General features: G+C 36.1%; 1 protein-coding gene across 5 annotated transcripts in view; it reads left to right on the plus strand.

The window, feature by feature from the left end:
* The window catches only part of LOC140613880 (phospholipid scramblase 1-like), a 28846-nt gene extending 24132 nt beyond the window's left edge, over positions 1-4714 (plus strand). For all 5 annotated transcript variants that reach the window (XM_072792355.1, XM_072792356.1, XM_072792357.1 and 2 more), the window contains 2 exons: positions 414-575; positions 4283-4714. In XM_072792355.1, the coding sequence (XP_072648456.1) occupies positions 414-575; positions 4283-4321 (201 nt within the window). In that variant the 3' untranslated portion in view covers positions 4322-4714. The remainder of the gene's footprint in view (positions 1-413; positions 576-4282) is intronic.
* Positions 4715-16435: the final 11721 nt, after the last annotated feature.

Raw genomic sequence — 16435 nt, forward strand, 5'->3', positions numbered from 1 at the left:
TTAAACACTTAGCTTATGTAAACCCCCTGTGCATCTCTTATAGAATGGGGTATTAGTTTAGTATCCTCCTCATGGCTTCTAGAAATTTCACCAAAGAAACATCTTAGATTTATATCTTTTCCTACTTAAATTTTATTTTGGATCATTTGTTACTTTCTTAATGTAGACTAGAAAATGTTAAATTTTTAGGCAAAACTACTTTCATGTAAGTTCACTGTAACAAAAAAACAGATATATTTTTTCATGCATCTAAAAGTAGATACAGGAATATATATACATTTAATGAGTGATATTATGTGTTTATAGTTAAGTATTCCATGTAATTTTGATAGGGTATTTCATTTTATTTCAACTTTTAGTGTGTTACTAGTTTTCTAGAATTCTTTAAAAATGTATTTTTTTTTTCATTTTAGATTAAATCTCTTGATGAAGAAAATGTGGTTGGCAAGATTTCCAAGCAGTGGACTGGTTTGGTGAGAGAGGCATTTACAGATACTGATAACTTTGGCATCCAGTTCCCTTTAGATCTTGATGTGAAAATGAAAGCTGTGATGCTCGGTGCATGTTTCCTCATCGTGAGTCTATTCTTGCTAATCCTGGGTTTAGAGGCTTTATTTAGTGTCATTCTGAAATGATTTAGTAAATTGTACATTTTTAAATGACTTTGTTAAATTTATAGGTTTTATTCCAAGGGGCTGCATTTAATTCTAGCTCCGAAATTTCATTTTCTCCTGGTATTCTGGGTTCACATGTGACTAATTTCTCTGGGAAGTCTGTGCAGTTTCTTATGGTAACAAAAGGACCTCATATGTTACGGAGGAGTCCTGGTCTTTGGGGTTTTTATTTAAAAGTTGAAATCGGTGCTTTGGAAAAGAGTTTGAATTTGGGCTTACATGGATTAGACTCAGTAAAACTAGATTTTCATCCTGATTCAGTATTAAATCATCTAACACAGGAGTGTAAATTCCAATAAGAGTAAATAAACAACCAATTAAGCCATTAGGTAGAATTGCCATTTGAGAGGAATTACATGTAATAAAGCGGTGGTTCTGAACTTATCTTCACATTAAATCAACTAGGAAACTTTAAAAAAACCCAAGTATCAGGCTGTACCCCAATTTAACTAAATTAGAAGGTCAGAATTAGAAGTTTGGATAGCTCCCCAGATAACTCCATATGCAGCCAAAGCCAATGACTCATGGGACAGAGTAATAGTTTTCAACCCTAGCTGCAATAGAAATACCTGGATACCTTTCAAACCCCTTATGTCAAGACTACATCCAGAAAATAAATCAAAATCTCTGCAGTTGGGACCAAGCCTGCAAGCTGTCAGGTGATTGCAATGTGCAAGCAAGGTTTGGAACCACTGGATGAAAATCTTAAACACTGACATGGTGATGCAGTTCCAAAAAAAAAAACTAAAAAATGAGAGAATACACAGAAAAAAGATCCAGTTACTTCAACAAATAAATGTCAGGAAATCTTTTTAAGATAAAAATAATGGGAAAAAAAGAGATACATCAACTTAAGCAGTTTGTAGACCATATTTAGATACTAATTGCAGAAATATAAAAAGACATTTAGAAGGAATTCAAAAAAATTTGAACATTGGTTATTGATGATATTAATAATTATTACTTTTTAAAAATGTTAGTAATACTGGGCTTATATAAAAGCAAAAGAGTCCAAATTTTTAGGGGCACACACTGAAGTGTTTCAGAATAAAATGGTATAATATCATAGATTTACTTTTCAATAATGAGGGTGAGGGCAGGGGAATCGAGGGGGTTAAGTAGTTAATGAACCAAGATTAGCCATGTTAATAATTATTAAAGCTCAATGAGTGGCCATTGGGATTTTATTTTGCTATTCTATCTAATTTGGTTTAGGCTCAATATTTTCTATATAAAGTTTTAAATATAACCACAGTTCTGTTTAAAAACTATGTTTTCACTGTTTATTTCACGTGAAAAGTAAAATTAAACTTAACCTTAGGAAACTGTTTGACCAGAGGTACACATACCATAAGCAAAGGCATATAAATGGAAGAGAAGATAGTCTGGGATGGTTGGATATATGAGAAATGGGATTGAGAGTTGTGTTAGGGTTATTAGGAAATTACTTGGGGTAGATTGGGCCTCTTCTAAAGGACTTTTAAAGATTGGACAAATTCTTGTAGATGTTGGGAAGATACTGAAAATTATTTAATTGGTTGGCTTTAAACTAGGTATAAATAAAATAGTAATAAATCCAAATCTCAGAAAGATAAATCCTGGTAACTATATGAGAAATGGACTGATGAGAGGTAAAATTACACTAATGCAACTGTAAGGGAATGATGATAAGAATTAAATTATTTCTTTGTGAACAAATAAAGGAAAATGATAGAAGTGAGAGAAAATCCATAAAATTTGATGAAAGTCATAGGGAAGAGGGTCTGGTTAGGCACTGATATAGTGAAGCAAGTTGGGAACACAGTGGACAAGTTTGAGACAGAAATCATAAAACTGAGCCAAAAAACAGGAAAGAATATCCAATGAAAAAAAGACAGTCTCTTCAATAAATGGTGCTGGAAAAACTAGCCACATGTAGAATGAAACTGGACCATCTTCTTGCATGATATACAAAGATAAACTCAAAATACATGAAAGACCTAAATGTGAGACAGAAATCCATCAAAACCCTAGAAGAGAACACAGATAGCAACCTCTTCCACCCTAGGTGCAGCAACTTCTTGCTGGACATATCTCCAAAGGCAAGAGAAACAAAAGCAAAAATGAACTATTGGAACTTCACCAAGATAAAAGGCTTCTTCACAGTAAAACAATCAATCAATAAAACTAAAAGGCAACCTACAGAATGGGAGAAGATATTTGCAAATGACATATGAGATAAATGGCTAGAATCCAGGATCTATAAAGAACTTAATAAACTGAACACCCAAAAAATAATCCAATCAAGAAATGGGCAGAAGAAAAAAAATGAAATGGGCAGAAGACATTAACAGACTTTTCTCCAAAGAAGACATCCAAGTGGCCAACAGACACATGGAAAAATGCTCCACATTGCTTGCTATCCAGGAAATACAAACCAAAACCATAATGAGATACCACTTTACACCAGTGAGAATGGATAAAAATAACAAAACAGAAAATAAAAAATGTTGTCAAGGATGTGGGGAAAGGGGAACCCTCTTACACTGTTGATGGGAACGCAAGCTAGTGTAGCCACTCTGGAAAACAGTGTGGAGGTTCCTCAAGAAGGTAAAAATGGTACTACCCTATGATCCAGCAATTGTACTACTAGGTATTTACCCCGAAGATACAAATGTAGTGAACCGAAGAGGCACCCGCACCCCAATGTTTATAGCAGCAATGTCCAGAATAGCCAAACTGTGGAAAGAGCCCAGATGTCCGTCAACAGATGAATGGATAAAGAAGATGTGGTGTATGTATACAATGGAATATTGCTCAGCCATCAGAAAATACAAATACTTACCCTTTACATTGATGTGAATAGAACTGGAGGGTATTATGCTGAGTGAAATAAGTCAGAGAAAGACAATTATGATATGGGTTCACTCATTTGTGGAATATAAGAAACAGTACAGGGTATAATAGGTAAGGGAGAGAAAACTGAATGGGAAGTCATTAGAGAGGGAGAAAGTCATAAGAGACTCTTAACTATAGGAAACAAACTGAAGATTCAAGGAGGGGAGGTGGGTGGGGGAGATGGAGCAACTGGGTGATGGGCCTTAAGGAGGGCACGTGATGTAATGAGCACTGGGTGTTGTATGCAATTGGTAAATTATTGAACATTACATCTTAAACTAAGTATGTACTTTATGTTGGCTAATTGAATTTAAATAATAAAAAAAACTGGCCAAAAATAATCTAAGATGGATGCTACCTGTAAGATGCTGTCATTCTCCTGAAAAAAATCTGAAAGTTGTACATTGAATTCCAGTCTCAAAAGAAGTTGTATTACTAGAGAAAGAGTACAAAAAGTTAAGGAAGAACAAAAAGAGAAACATTTTGAGTGGAAAAATTAGAAAAAGTGATATTTAGAGAAATTACCGATAATTAAATTCATGAAGGTAATCAGTAAGTGAATAAAATTACAGGATTTACTTGCTATTAAATTGGAAAGCTACCAACTTTTCCCAGATCTACTTATTTTGTCATTTTTTTCCTTAGCAGTTATATTATTGTTTCATCAGACCCCTTAACACTTATGATATCTGTTGCTGAAAACACATTTCTGTACTTTTGTTTTTATCTAGGACTTCATGTTTTTTGAAAAGAGTGGAAATAACGAATAAAAAGGAATGTGGCAGTGGATTAATGAAAGTCTCCTCAGAATGCATGAAGTCTGTATATTGATTGGGACTATGTAAAAGAAAAGCTCACTTTTTTCCTTTATTGAAATGAGTTATAGCATATGTGAATTATACTGTGATGCCTGAAGCTCTTGTTATATGACATGACTTTTCAAATTATGAATTGATTTTCTGTATCACTTACTGATAAATGTTTTTATGCATTTTCTTTTATTTCATACATGTTCTTTTTCTTTGTGCATTTTGGAGAAAGGACATGGGAATTTTTACATTTAATCATGAAACCTCTCATGTAAATTGTTTTGAACTATGATCTCTTTTATTTTCAATTTTTGTAGAAAATTAAAGCCTTATTAAAGTAATTTTAATATAAAAGGTTACATTTTATTAAATATAGTTCCAATTTACTTCACGGGTATAACAACTAATGTTATTTTGCAAATACTATATATTCACATAAGTTATAAATCAATATAATTTCAGTTTCCTTTAAAATTATGTTAAAATAATAATATTCATATTACCAAGGAACATAAAATGTATATTTGTGTTTTCAACAAATTACAGTATATTTAATTTCTTTTCTAAGTTAATCTTCTACTATAAAAAGATTTTCATATTAACAAGACAATAAATTACTGATATTTCAATGATTTCCAAGGAAAAAGATATGTCCTTAAGAAGAATATATTTAAAGACTCACTATAAAACTGGAACATTGGGCAGCCCAGGTGGCTCAGCGGTTTAGCACCGCCTTCAGCCCAGGGTGTGATCCTGGAGACCGGGTTCGAGTCCCACGTCAGGCTCCCTGCATGAAGCCTGCTTCTCCCTCTGCCTGTGTCTATGCCTCTCTCTCTCTCTCTCTCTCTCTGTCTCTCATGAATAAATAAAATATTTAAAAAAAACTAGAACATTTTTATAATTTTTGAAGTAATTATTAACACATTATATATCCTGTATTCATTTTCATTCACAGAGCATAATAGTTATGAGATCATTCAGGTTAAATAGAATATATGTTCACCTGAGTAGAAACTTCAGTAATGGTCTGTAGATTATTTATACCAACAATCAAATAACTGATTTAAATATTGTTATATTTCTTTCCATATTTTATTTTTATTTTTAAATAAGCTGTGCATAATCCATTTAGATGGTATCCTGAACCTTACACATTCCCCATCTTTTCCCTTTTGGGTCACCTTTCAAAGGAGCAAAAGCATATAATGATCTTTATTAAATCCATACCAGTGCTGTAAAATAAGATTTCTACCTGTCAGAAACTTAAAGGCATTTTCATACTCTGTTTTATAGGAAAGACTGGATGGATCAAGAGATGTCTAACCCACAGTTTAACTCATTAGCCTAAACAACTCCTCCATGCCAGATTCTAATAATTCAGGGTAACCAAAACACTCATGTGCAGTTTACAGTTGGTACAGACAGCATGCCAGGTCAAGCGAAGGTACTTGCATGGCTGTTTCCTAGTGGCTTTACTTATGCCAGGTCAAGAAAGGGAGGGCTTTCCCTACTAGCTATCAGATAACACAACCAACCCCAAATGACGCTAGAGGTACTGGCATTATTCCTGGGACAGGAATAATCTTACTTTCATTTTCCCTCTTCTCTCCCACTCCTCCCAGTTCTCCGCATAGAATGCAGGATCTCTGGTCAAGCAAAGTAAAACTACACATGATCTAAACAGTCCTTCCCTTCTCTAAGAAAGTGCAAGGAAGAGTTGAGCAGAAACTCACTATCTGTAGAACCCATTTAAGTGCAAATACTAGAAAAATATATTACCATGAAACATTAATAGAAAAATCATCACATGTGAAAAGTTAGAAATTTAAATGAGAAAATTACTAGTTATTACAACAAATGTCCTGACATTTGTACACAAATTTATAACTTCAAGGAGATTTGAGGGAATGCTGCAGATTACTTTCTGGAAAAGGCAGGAGAGAAAAAGGAACATTCTTGTGAGAACAAAATTTTAATGTTGAAAAATTTGACGACCACATTTTAAAGTATGACGGAGACACTAGATTGCATAAAGTAGAAGGATAACGTGATAAAAGAGATTTTAGAAAGTCCAGGAAGTCAGATAAACTGAAATGATAGAAAAGGTGATTCCTAGTAACAAATATACCGATTTTAATTGATACACAACAGGAATTTCAGAAGCAGAAATCAGATGAGGCCGAGAGAATACTATAAAAGTATAAGAAAATATATTTGCAATCAAAATGGACTGTAGTCTCTAGGTGTTTGGATTTACCACACAGCAGACAAAATTAATGGCAATAACTTATGATTATTCATAAAAGAATTATTGTATGCCTGCACTATGGCAAGCATTGTTAGACTAGTAGACTGAATTCTGTGGCCAACTTCTATGATATTCCCAGTCTTCTATGATTACTTCACCAGTAGGGTGAAGTAATCATTATTCTTTAATTACAGCATTTTTAAAAAATATTTCATTCCTTTATTTGACAGAGAGAGAGCATAAGCAGAGGGATCAGCAGACAGAGGTAGAAGGAGAAGCAGGCTTCCCACTAAGCAGGGAGCCCAATGTGGGGCTTGATCCTAGGAGCTTGAGATCATGACCTGAGCGGAAGGCAAACACTCAACCAGCTGAGCCACCCAGGTATCCCAAACACAAACATTTTTAAAGGAACAAAGGATATGGGACAAAAAGGTAAATCTTATAAGGGTATTTGTGGCCTTGTCCTGTTTTCCTATGCCTGCCTTAGAGTGGAGACTATACCACTTCAGCGACTCCTTCCCTCAGAATACTGTGACCTATGGAGATACAGTGTCATGCACTCATTCAGAACCGGGGTTCTCGTTGCCTGTCTTTTACCCAGAAGAGAACAAAGGAAAAGTGTCATTCTGTCACAGGTTTTCATTCTGTCGGCCAAGTTCTAAATCTTGGCTTCTAAATACACTCTCCACTTGAACTGGGCTCTTTAAGAAATGGTTGATCCTAGAGTTGTGTCAGGGAAAAGAACAAGACAAACCTCAAACAACTTATAGAAAAAGCAAGGAGGTGCTTGATGGGGCATGTCTAAAAGATGAAAGAACCACCTTGAAAGGACTCCTACCAGCAAAATTAAAGACAATTTGAGCATCAAAATATTAATAGCAAGGCATTATTACTTAGTAAAATAGGATACCACGCATTCCTGCAGATAGACATAAGTGTGTAAATTAAAAGTTTGACGAGAACTAAAAGACCTATAGTTTCAAGTCACTAGCCCACAAAATATTTTTAAATTTAACAGGGGAAGAGTAATTTTACAGCAAAGCCTAGCAGCCCCTACCAAAATCAAGTGATTGACACGATCATCCTCAGAGATGGGGGGACAAAATGCAACTGAGTACCACCTGGCCAGATGCAGTAAGATGCAGCATCACGGGATCTATGTTGTATGAGAGAGCTCACAGTGATGGAAATTTTGTAATGCTCAGTGAGCTCACATTGGGTCGTGGTATGCCAGTTATCCAGTACTTGTGTTTATCTGGTCACAAACTGGGCTTAGTTTGCAGTTTGTTGTTATGCTTACTCTCAGGACACCTCCAGCTTCAAAGTCTTCCGGTATTCAAGATGTGAGTTAGTTTGCTAGAGGGTTTCACTAAATGTCTGCTCCTCAGAATCTGTCACTTGCAGCATTACCAGCCGTAATTCACTGTTCTTTTCACTCGGTGCTTGTTAGCCTGGGAGTGGGGAATGGGGGACAGAATGTTCTCTGATGTTCAGTTTAAGTGTCAGTTTTCAGCAAATACTGTAAGTCTCCTGAGGCCATACCCCAATTCCATGTAGTCTGAATTCATAAACTGTGGGGACTTGGCCAATTTATCTCTTTAATCATGTCATCATGCAGCGGGCACTCACAGAGAATCCAGGACTGGCTAGAAATCTCAGAGCTGTGTCTGGGTGTATTTATGGGAGGGGAGTTATTGCGTGATGGGGTGTCAGGGAGGAGTGTTGATAACAACTTTTTTTAAAGATTTTATTTATTTGAGAGCACATGCAGGGAGGAGAGGGAGAAGCAGGCTCCCCACAAGTAGGGAGCCCAATGTAGGGCTCAATCCCAGGACCCTGGGACCATGACCTGAGCTGAAGGCAGATGCTCAACCAACTGAGTCACGCAGTTGCCCTGGGTTGATAACATCTTTCAGTCAAAAGTACTCAACAAGTAGACAAACCTAATGATTCTAGTTAGAAACAGAATAAGGAATGTCATCCTAGTAAGTCAAGCTCAGTTAGCGTGTCTATCTTGATTCCCTTTGATAATTAATTAATCTGAATGAAAACAATAATCACTATGACCCCAGTAGCTAGAATAATAAGGCACTTTTTAAATATGATTCAACGCTCCCCAAGAACTATTATGCTCCAAAAAAAAAAGAAGGGAAGAGACAAAGAAGGAAGGAAGGTTACTGTTTGCAGTAGAAGCCAACTAAAAAAATGCACAAGAAATGATGGAATTAGAAAAATCACTATTTGCCAATTATCATCATAATTTGATTCCAGCAAGAAAACATTAATGGCTGCTAAAATCGGTGGTAAAAGTTTGAGGTTCCCCTATATTACTATATCAGTAACACTGTATTACGCTGTCCCAAGCAGCTGCCTATAAGATACCTATTAATCTGAAAAGAATAAGGTAGTGACTATAAAATTACTAGAGGATACAGTTCAGCTAAGCTTCCGATATTATCTAACAAATACCCTTTTTCCTCTAGTTTCCAATGTTCTTCATTTTCATCTGGCCCTCACCTTAAATCCATATTTCTACCATCAGTCTATTCATGATGACGTAGATGTTCTCTAAAACAGCACATATTTTCCCTACCACGTTCCTCACTTCCTTCTGGATACTGACAGCAGAGTCACTTATATCCATATTTCTGTGAACAGTTTACTTAAGGCAATCATAGCTTTTTCTATCATGCTCCTTAAAATTCTTCCAGTTTCTACCTATTCCCAAATCCCAAAACTACTTCTACATTTTTTTAAAGATTTTATTTATTTATTCATGAGAGACACAGAGAAAGAGAGAGAAGCAGAGACAGGCAGAGAGAGGAGCAGGCTCCATGCAGGGAGCCCGATGAGGGACTCGATCCCGGAACTCGATCCTGGGACTCCAGGATCACACCCTGGGCTGAAGGCAGATGCTTAACTAACTCTGAGCCACCCAGGCATCCCTACTTCTACATTTTTAGGTATTGGTAGCACCCGACTCCCAGATCCCAAAATCTCTACCAGTTTACTAATGCTGCTATAACAAACCACTACAAACTTAGTGGCTTTAAACAATACAAATTTACTATTTCATAGTTCTGGAGGCCAAAAGTCCGAAATGACTCCTACTAGGCATCATTAATTGAATATTTGTGTTTCCACAGAATCCATATGATGAACCCCTAACACCAAAGTAATTTAATTGCTCTAAGGAAGCAATTAAGCTTAAATGAATATAAAGGGTGTAGCCCTTCCAATAGGGTTAGAGTCCTCTCTTCATGCACACAAACCAAGGAAAGGCCTACGAGGACGTACAAAAGGGGGCATCTACAAGTCAGAAAAGGAGCTCTCATCTGACTGTGAGAATAAATTTCTGTATTTAAGCCTTCTAGTCTGTGATATTTTGTTATGGTACTCTAAGCAGACTAATATGCCAGATTAAAATAAAAGTATTGAAAGAGTTTCATTCTTCCTTGGAGGCACTAGAGTACAATCCTTTCCCCTGACTTTTCCATCTTCACAGGCCACCTATGTTCCTTGACTTACAGCTTCTTTTCATCGCTAAAGCCAGCAAATGCTTCCACTGTAACATTTCTATCTCTGACTCCAATTCTGCTTTCTCTCCCACATTCAAAGGACCCTGGGGATTTATATTGAGCCATCCTGGATAATCAGGGATAATGTCTCTATTTTAAGTTTACCTGATTAGCAACTTTAATTCTATCTGCCACTTAATTCACCCTTGCTATGTAACATAACACAGGGTTTAGAATATGGATATTTTGCAGCCACTCTGGAAAACTGTGTGGAGGTTCCTCAAAGAGTTAAAAATAGACCTGCCCTATGACCCAGCAATTGCACTGTTGGGGATTTACCCCAAAGATTCAGATGCAATGAAACGCCGGGACACCTGCACCCCGATGTTTCTAGCAGCAATGTCCACAATCGCCAAACTGTGGAAGGAGCCTCGGTGTCCATCGAAAGATGAATGGATAAAGAAGCTGTGGTCTATGTATACAATGGAATATTCCTCGGCCATTAGAAACGACAAATACCCACCATTTGCTTCGACGTGGATGGAACTGGAGGGTATTATGCTGAGTGAAATGAATCAATCGGAGAAGGACAAACATTATATGGTCTCATTCATTTGGGGAATATAAATAATAGTGAAAGGGAATATAAGGGAAGGGAGAAGAAATGTGTGGGAAATATCAGAAAGGGAGACAGAACATAAAGACTCCTAACTCTGGGAAATGAACTAGGAGTGGAGGAAGGGGAGGAGGGCAGGGGTGGGGGTGAATGGGTGACAGGCACTGAGGGGGGCACTTGAGGGGATGAGCACTGGGTGTTGTTCTGTATGTTGGCAAATTGAACACCAATAAAAAATAAATTTATTATAAAAGAATATGGATATTTTTGTGAGGCCATTATTCTTCCCATTGTGTGTGTGGCTATCTATATATATGTGTGTGTGTGTGTATAGTACATACATATATATTTTTCCATATGAATATCCATAAATAATATATAGTATTACGTTTCATTTGCTTTAATAGGATATCAATGGCATCATACTATATATAGCTTCTGTAAATGTTTCATTCACTATTTATTATTTTGTACCTTGTCTATGTTGATATTTGTATCTCTAGTTTGCACATTTTTATGGTTATATATAGTACCCTTTCTTTATGACCATAGTACCATGTGTTTACCTATTCCGTTCTGGATGGACATTTTCGTTGTTGCTAACTATGCTAGTTAATATGTTAATGTGGGTAGGCCTAGGTACCCAGATATTTGGTCACATATTATCCTACATGATTCTTGTCTAAAAAATAGACAAGATTAACATTTAAAGTAGACTTTGACTAAAGCCAGTGACCCTCCATAATATTGGTGGGCCACATCCAACCAGTTGAAAACCTTAATTAAAAATGATTGACCTCCCTCAGAGAAAAGAGAAGTCTGCCAAATAGTGCTTTCACACTCAGACTGCATCATCCTCTCTTCCCTGGTCTCCAATCTGTTGGCCTACCCTACAGACTTTGGACTTGGCCAGCCTCTATAATCATGTGAGCCAATTTCCTTAAAATCTCTCCTTTTTCCCCACTCTGACCCTCCCTTTTGCCTTTCCCCTCCCTCATTCTATTTTTCTGGGGAATCCTAATACACTAATCTTTCTCTATAGTCAATATTCTAGATATTTCTGTGCATGATTCCTTATATGCATATAGAAGAGGTTCTCTGAAGCTATTTCTATAATTGGAATTGGTAGTTCTAAAAGTATGAGCATTTTCAATATCATGAGATATTGTAACATGGCTCTCCAAATCAGTTATACTAATTTATAGTTTCAACAGTAGCATATGAGCATTGCTATTGCTTTATATACCCACCACATCTTGATATGGTCAGTTTTTGTCAACTGATATTTTTAAAGGAATCTCATTGTTCTAATTTGCATTTCTGAGATTTCTAGTGAGGTCGAACATATTTTGATTTCTTTGTTGGTTGTTCCTATTTCCTCTAATATGAATTACCTTTTTACAAACTTGAATATTTCTTTTTCTTTTGGTTTGCTTATCTCTTTATCCATTCATTTGCAGTTCTTTTTCAGGATACCAATCTTTTATAAATTATATGCATTGCAAATATTTTCTCCCAGATTGTGGCTTTTCTTTCATATTGTTTGTGATGTCTTTTTTTTGTGCAGAAATTTATTTTTTGTTAAAAATTTTATTTATTTATTTGAGAGAGAGAAAGAGAAAAAGAGCAGGGGGTAGGGGCAGTCGGAGAGGGAGAAGGGAGCAGGGAGCCAGCAGGGCTGGACCCCAGGACCCTGAGATCATGACCTGAGCTGAAGTCAGAGGCTTAACAGACTGAGCACCCAGGTGCCCAGGTGCAGAAACTTAAATACCCATATTTATCTATTCTTTTTCAGGATCTGAATTTTTGAGGTGTTTGTTTTTGTTTTGCAGGTTTGTGTTTCATAGGTCATTAATCCACTTGGAATTGATTTTTTTTTTTTTTTTGGTATAGTGTGAGAGACACCTAATTTTATTTTACATAAATAAGCACTCCAATATCAATAAATTCTTATCTTTTCCTAGGTGTGCAATGCTTACCTATACCAGAATCAACTTTCACAGATTTTTTTTATCTGTTTCTTGGCCTTCTCTCCTGATCCATATATATGTGAAAAAAAAAGCTCAATATTTTTGTATTAGTAATTCCCTTCAAATTTCCTTGACAGTGTATTTTCTCTTAAATATTATTTTGATTTGGTCCCTTTAAATATCGGCCTTTGAACCATGGACCATAGAGCAGGCAATGGAGAAAGGCATGCCACAGCAGAACATTTAATGGCTTATTAAAATGAATTAGTCTCTAGTAAGTTTACCAGGTATCAATTATTTATCTTAGGTTTTTTCTTGGTTTTATTTTGGAAGTAAGTAAGCTAAATCATAGTAAGAAAGATACATTGTAGTAAAAATAAAACTCTAGAAGTTCGTCAAATTTTGTCATTTAAATAGGTTACTTCAACACTATTTATTTTATATAAAATATTTTAGGATACACAATGTATATTTTTAAATTATTGAATATTACATCTTTTTATTAGAAAAAAATGATGGAAAGTAGAAGTTTTGAGGCTGAAGTATTTGTTGTGTGGACCTGATCAATGATGGCTTTATATGACTTGTAGAATAGTTTTATTTAATACTCACACCTCATGTAAGAAGAACCTAATTAAGTAATGTTTTGTTCTTTTTTAAATTAGTAATGTTTTAGAGATAGTATTAATGCAAGTGGTACTATGTGGATTATAAAATATGACATTGTATAAAACTAGGGATAGCTATTTTACTTACTAGTAAATTATTATTAAACTAATTAACCTAAGTTAATATTAAGTTCATTATGCATGAAAATGGATAATCATTAGCCAGAGAGTGAAGCAGAACAAGGAGAGAAAGGAGGCATAGCCCAAGAATGTTTGCAGCAGGGGTGTTAGAATGTAGTGAGAATCCAGCCATACTGGGGTCAGGTCTCATTCACACTGAATCTATATAAGCTTCACTCCCCCTGCTCCCCCCCACCCCCACCCCCGCCGACCCTGGCAGTGGGGCACTCACCACGTTATGTAACAGTGGCATTATGGTCAAGGAAATCCGAGTATTTAGAGGTATAGTCACCTGTGGACTTATTGGTGTCCTACTAGAGGAAAGTCTTGGGAGAAAATTGTTTCAGAAATTAAAGGAGAAATAAAGAAAGTATTTGAAGTATGCAAAGTGCCTTGACTTGCAGGCCCACAAGTTTCTAGGCATCTCAAGCCTCTTGTTTCCCCTGCTGACTCAGGTCAGAATCAGTGTAGTTAACAAATCATGTACCGCATGACTGTTTGGGACTGTTCCAATAAACAGGGACATGTTATCTAGTTTGTTCTACCAAAGGGAAAAACCCAGGCCTGGGTGTATATTTCCTGATGGCTATCATAAGAGCAGTCACAGCAAGCTTTAATTAAATTGCTGCCCTTGTCCTTCTGTAATTACCAGGAGTTTCAGCCGCTTCTGGGTTTGGTGGGTGGAGAAGAGAAAGTCTCAGTGTAAATACTTAAAGAAGAATGGGGGGTGGGAGGAAGATCCAACGGACATCATGGTAACTCTAGTTAACAATTCTGTCCTGTATACTTGAAAATTGTTGAGAGTAGATCTTAAATGTTATCACACACACACACACACACACACACACACACACACACACTAAATGGTAACTGTGAGGTGATGGATGTTTAAGTAGCCATATTATTGTAATCAGATAGATATAGATCACATTGCACATCATTAACTTACACAATGTTATTTGTCAATTATATCTCAATAAAGCTGCAGAATAAAGAAACTAAAGAAGAAAACAGATATTAATAAATACTCACTTATCCATCACCAAAAACAAACGAACAAAAATGCTTGTGATTTGCATCAGCTATGTTCACTGACTCATTCTTCAACCTGTGACTCAAAATAGAAAATACATACCCTGGAGACTTGAATGTTTAAGGAGCTTCTGCTGATTCCCATTTGTTTTCTTGCTCATTATTACTCATGCCAAACCCCACTTAGGCATCCAGGGTGAAGAGAATGAAATCTCCACAGAGAAACTCCTCATGTGGACAGAGGTTACACCCAAACAAAGTAGCCTTCATCCCAGATGATGAATAAAGAGCAAACATTCCATCATTTGAGCTTGTGACTTTGAGAGGAGCTTTGATTTAGGATTCATATTGACTAATCAATCAACTGAACCTCTCATTATTCAAATGCCTGCTAGTTCCAGGCAAGTAAGATAAATTCAAGGGGCTACAGATATAAGGCATCAAGGAGTAATGTAATGCAGGGGAATGGGGGAATTGGCAATACAGTCCAGCCAAAAATTTCTCAAATTAAAACAAACTACTTTCTGGTCAAATCCTCACCTGCAAGCTGAACTGATTAGTTCCAAATGCCCCCATTTGTACTGACCTACCAATAGGGTTGTCTCACTTATGCACTACTTTTCAGAAGCAAATAGTCTCTGTAAATAAAATGTAGGTACCTAACACAGCTTATTACAAACATCAGCATTTCTCATGATTAAAGGTGAGAAATGGGGCACCCAAGTGGCTCAGTTGGTTAAGCACCTGACTCTAGATCTCAGCTCAGGTCTTGATCTCAGGGTCATGAGTTCAAGCCCCACATTGGGCTCCATGCTGGGCATGGAGCCTACTTTAAAAAAAAAAGTGAGAATATGGCAATTTGCAATTAGAGTTAGTATCCCATGTCTGCTACTTGTTTACTCTGTGACTTGTTTTCTTCTATCAGTTCTGTATTTGGGACAAATCCTATAACCTTTCCATGTCTCAGTGTCTCCTATGTCCCAGTGAGCATATTAATAGGGGGAATCAGTTCATTCACTTGTGGCTACACCTCAAAATACTCTCAATACACACCAGTGGATTGTTATGATGATTCAATAGGTTATTATATGGAAAGTTCCTAGAACCATGCCTGGCACATTGAGAGTAAGCATCACAATGGTGTTACCTATTATTATGTTACCTTTTAAAGTGAGATACTATTTTTGGTTTGATATCTGAGACTGTTTATCATACTTACATAGTTCAGTTTTCTGATTCAATTGCTTTGCTTTAAAAAAATACTTAAAAATATAATTTCTAGTTCACGTTGGAACAAGCATACCCATTCTGCCTAACTTATCAGCTAAGGATCTTGTAACACAGTGATTGTCAAACATTAGCATGCATAAAAATTACCTAGAAAGTTTGATGAAATGCAAATTGCTGGGCCCATTCTCAGAGTTTCTGACTGGTGGAGCTCAGGTGCTACCTGATATTTGCAATCTAACACTTTCTAATGTGATATTGATGGTCTTCATCTGGGAACCAGACTTGAGAACCATAGCCTTAGCAAATGAAATGTAATATTTCATGGGGAAAGAAATTTGAAAATGTAAATAGTAAATTTACTTCTCTCTGTGTATATAGATAACTACACACATATAATTAACAGATATATAAGACTTATATAGGATTATAAGATGTTCAACATTTATTTAACATTTCTACCATTGTTTAGTTGCCATTATTAGAATGTGTTTTAAATATATTATTTCATAAACATGGAGTTTTTATTTTCTCAGAATGACTAACCAATCAACTTGTCCTTATCGGATAAATCTTCACTGCTCATTCAGGGCAAGAAAGTATCCTAAATGTCCTTTTTGCCCATTTTCCCTTTCCTCAGTACATCTCCAATCAAAATAAATAAAAATTAAAAATA

This window comes from Canis lupus, chromosome 22, assembly GCF_048164855.1.
Source record: "Canis lupus baileyi chromosome 22, mCanLup2.hap1, whole genome shotgun sequence".
NCBI lineage: Eukaryota > Metazoa > Chordata > Mammalia > Carnivora > Canidae > Canis > Canis lupus.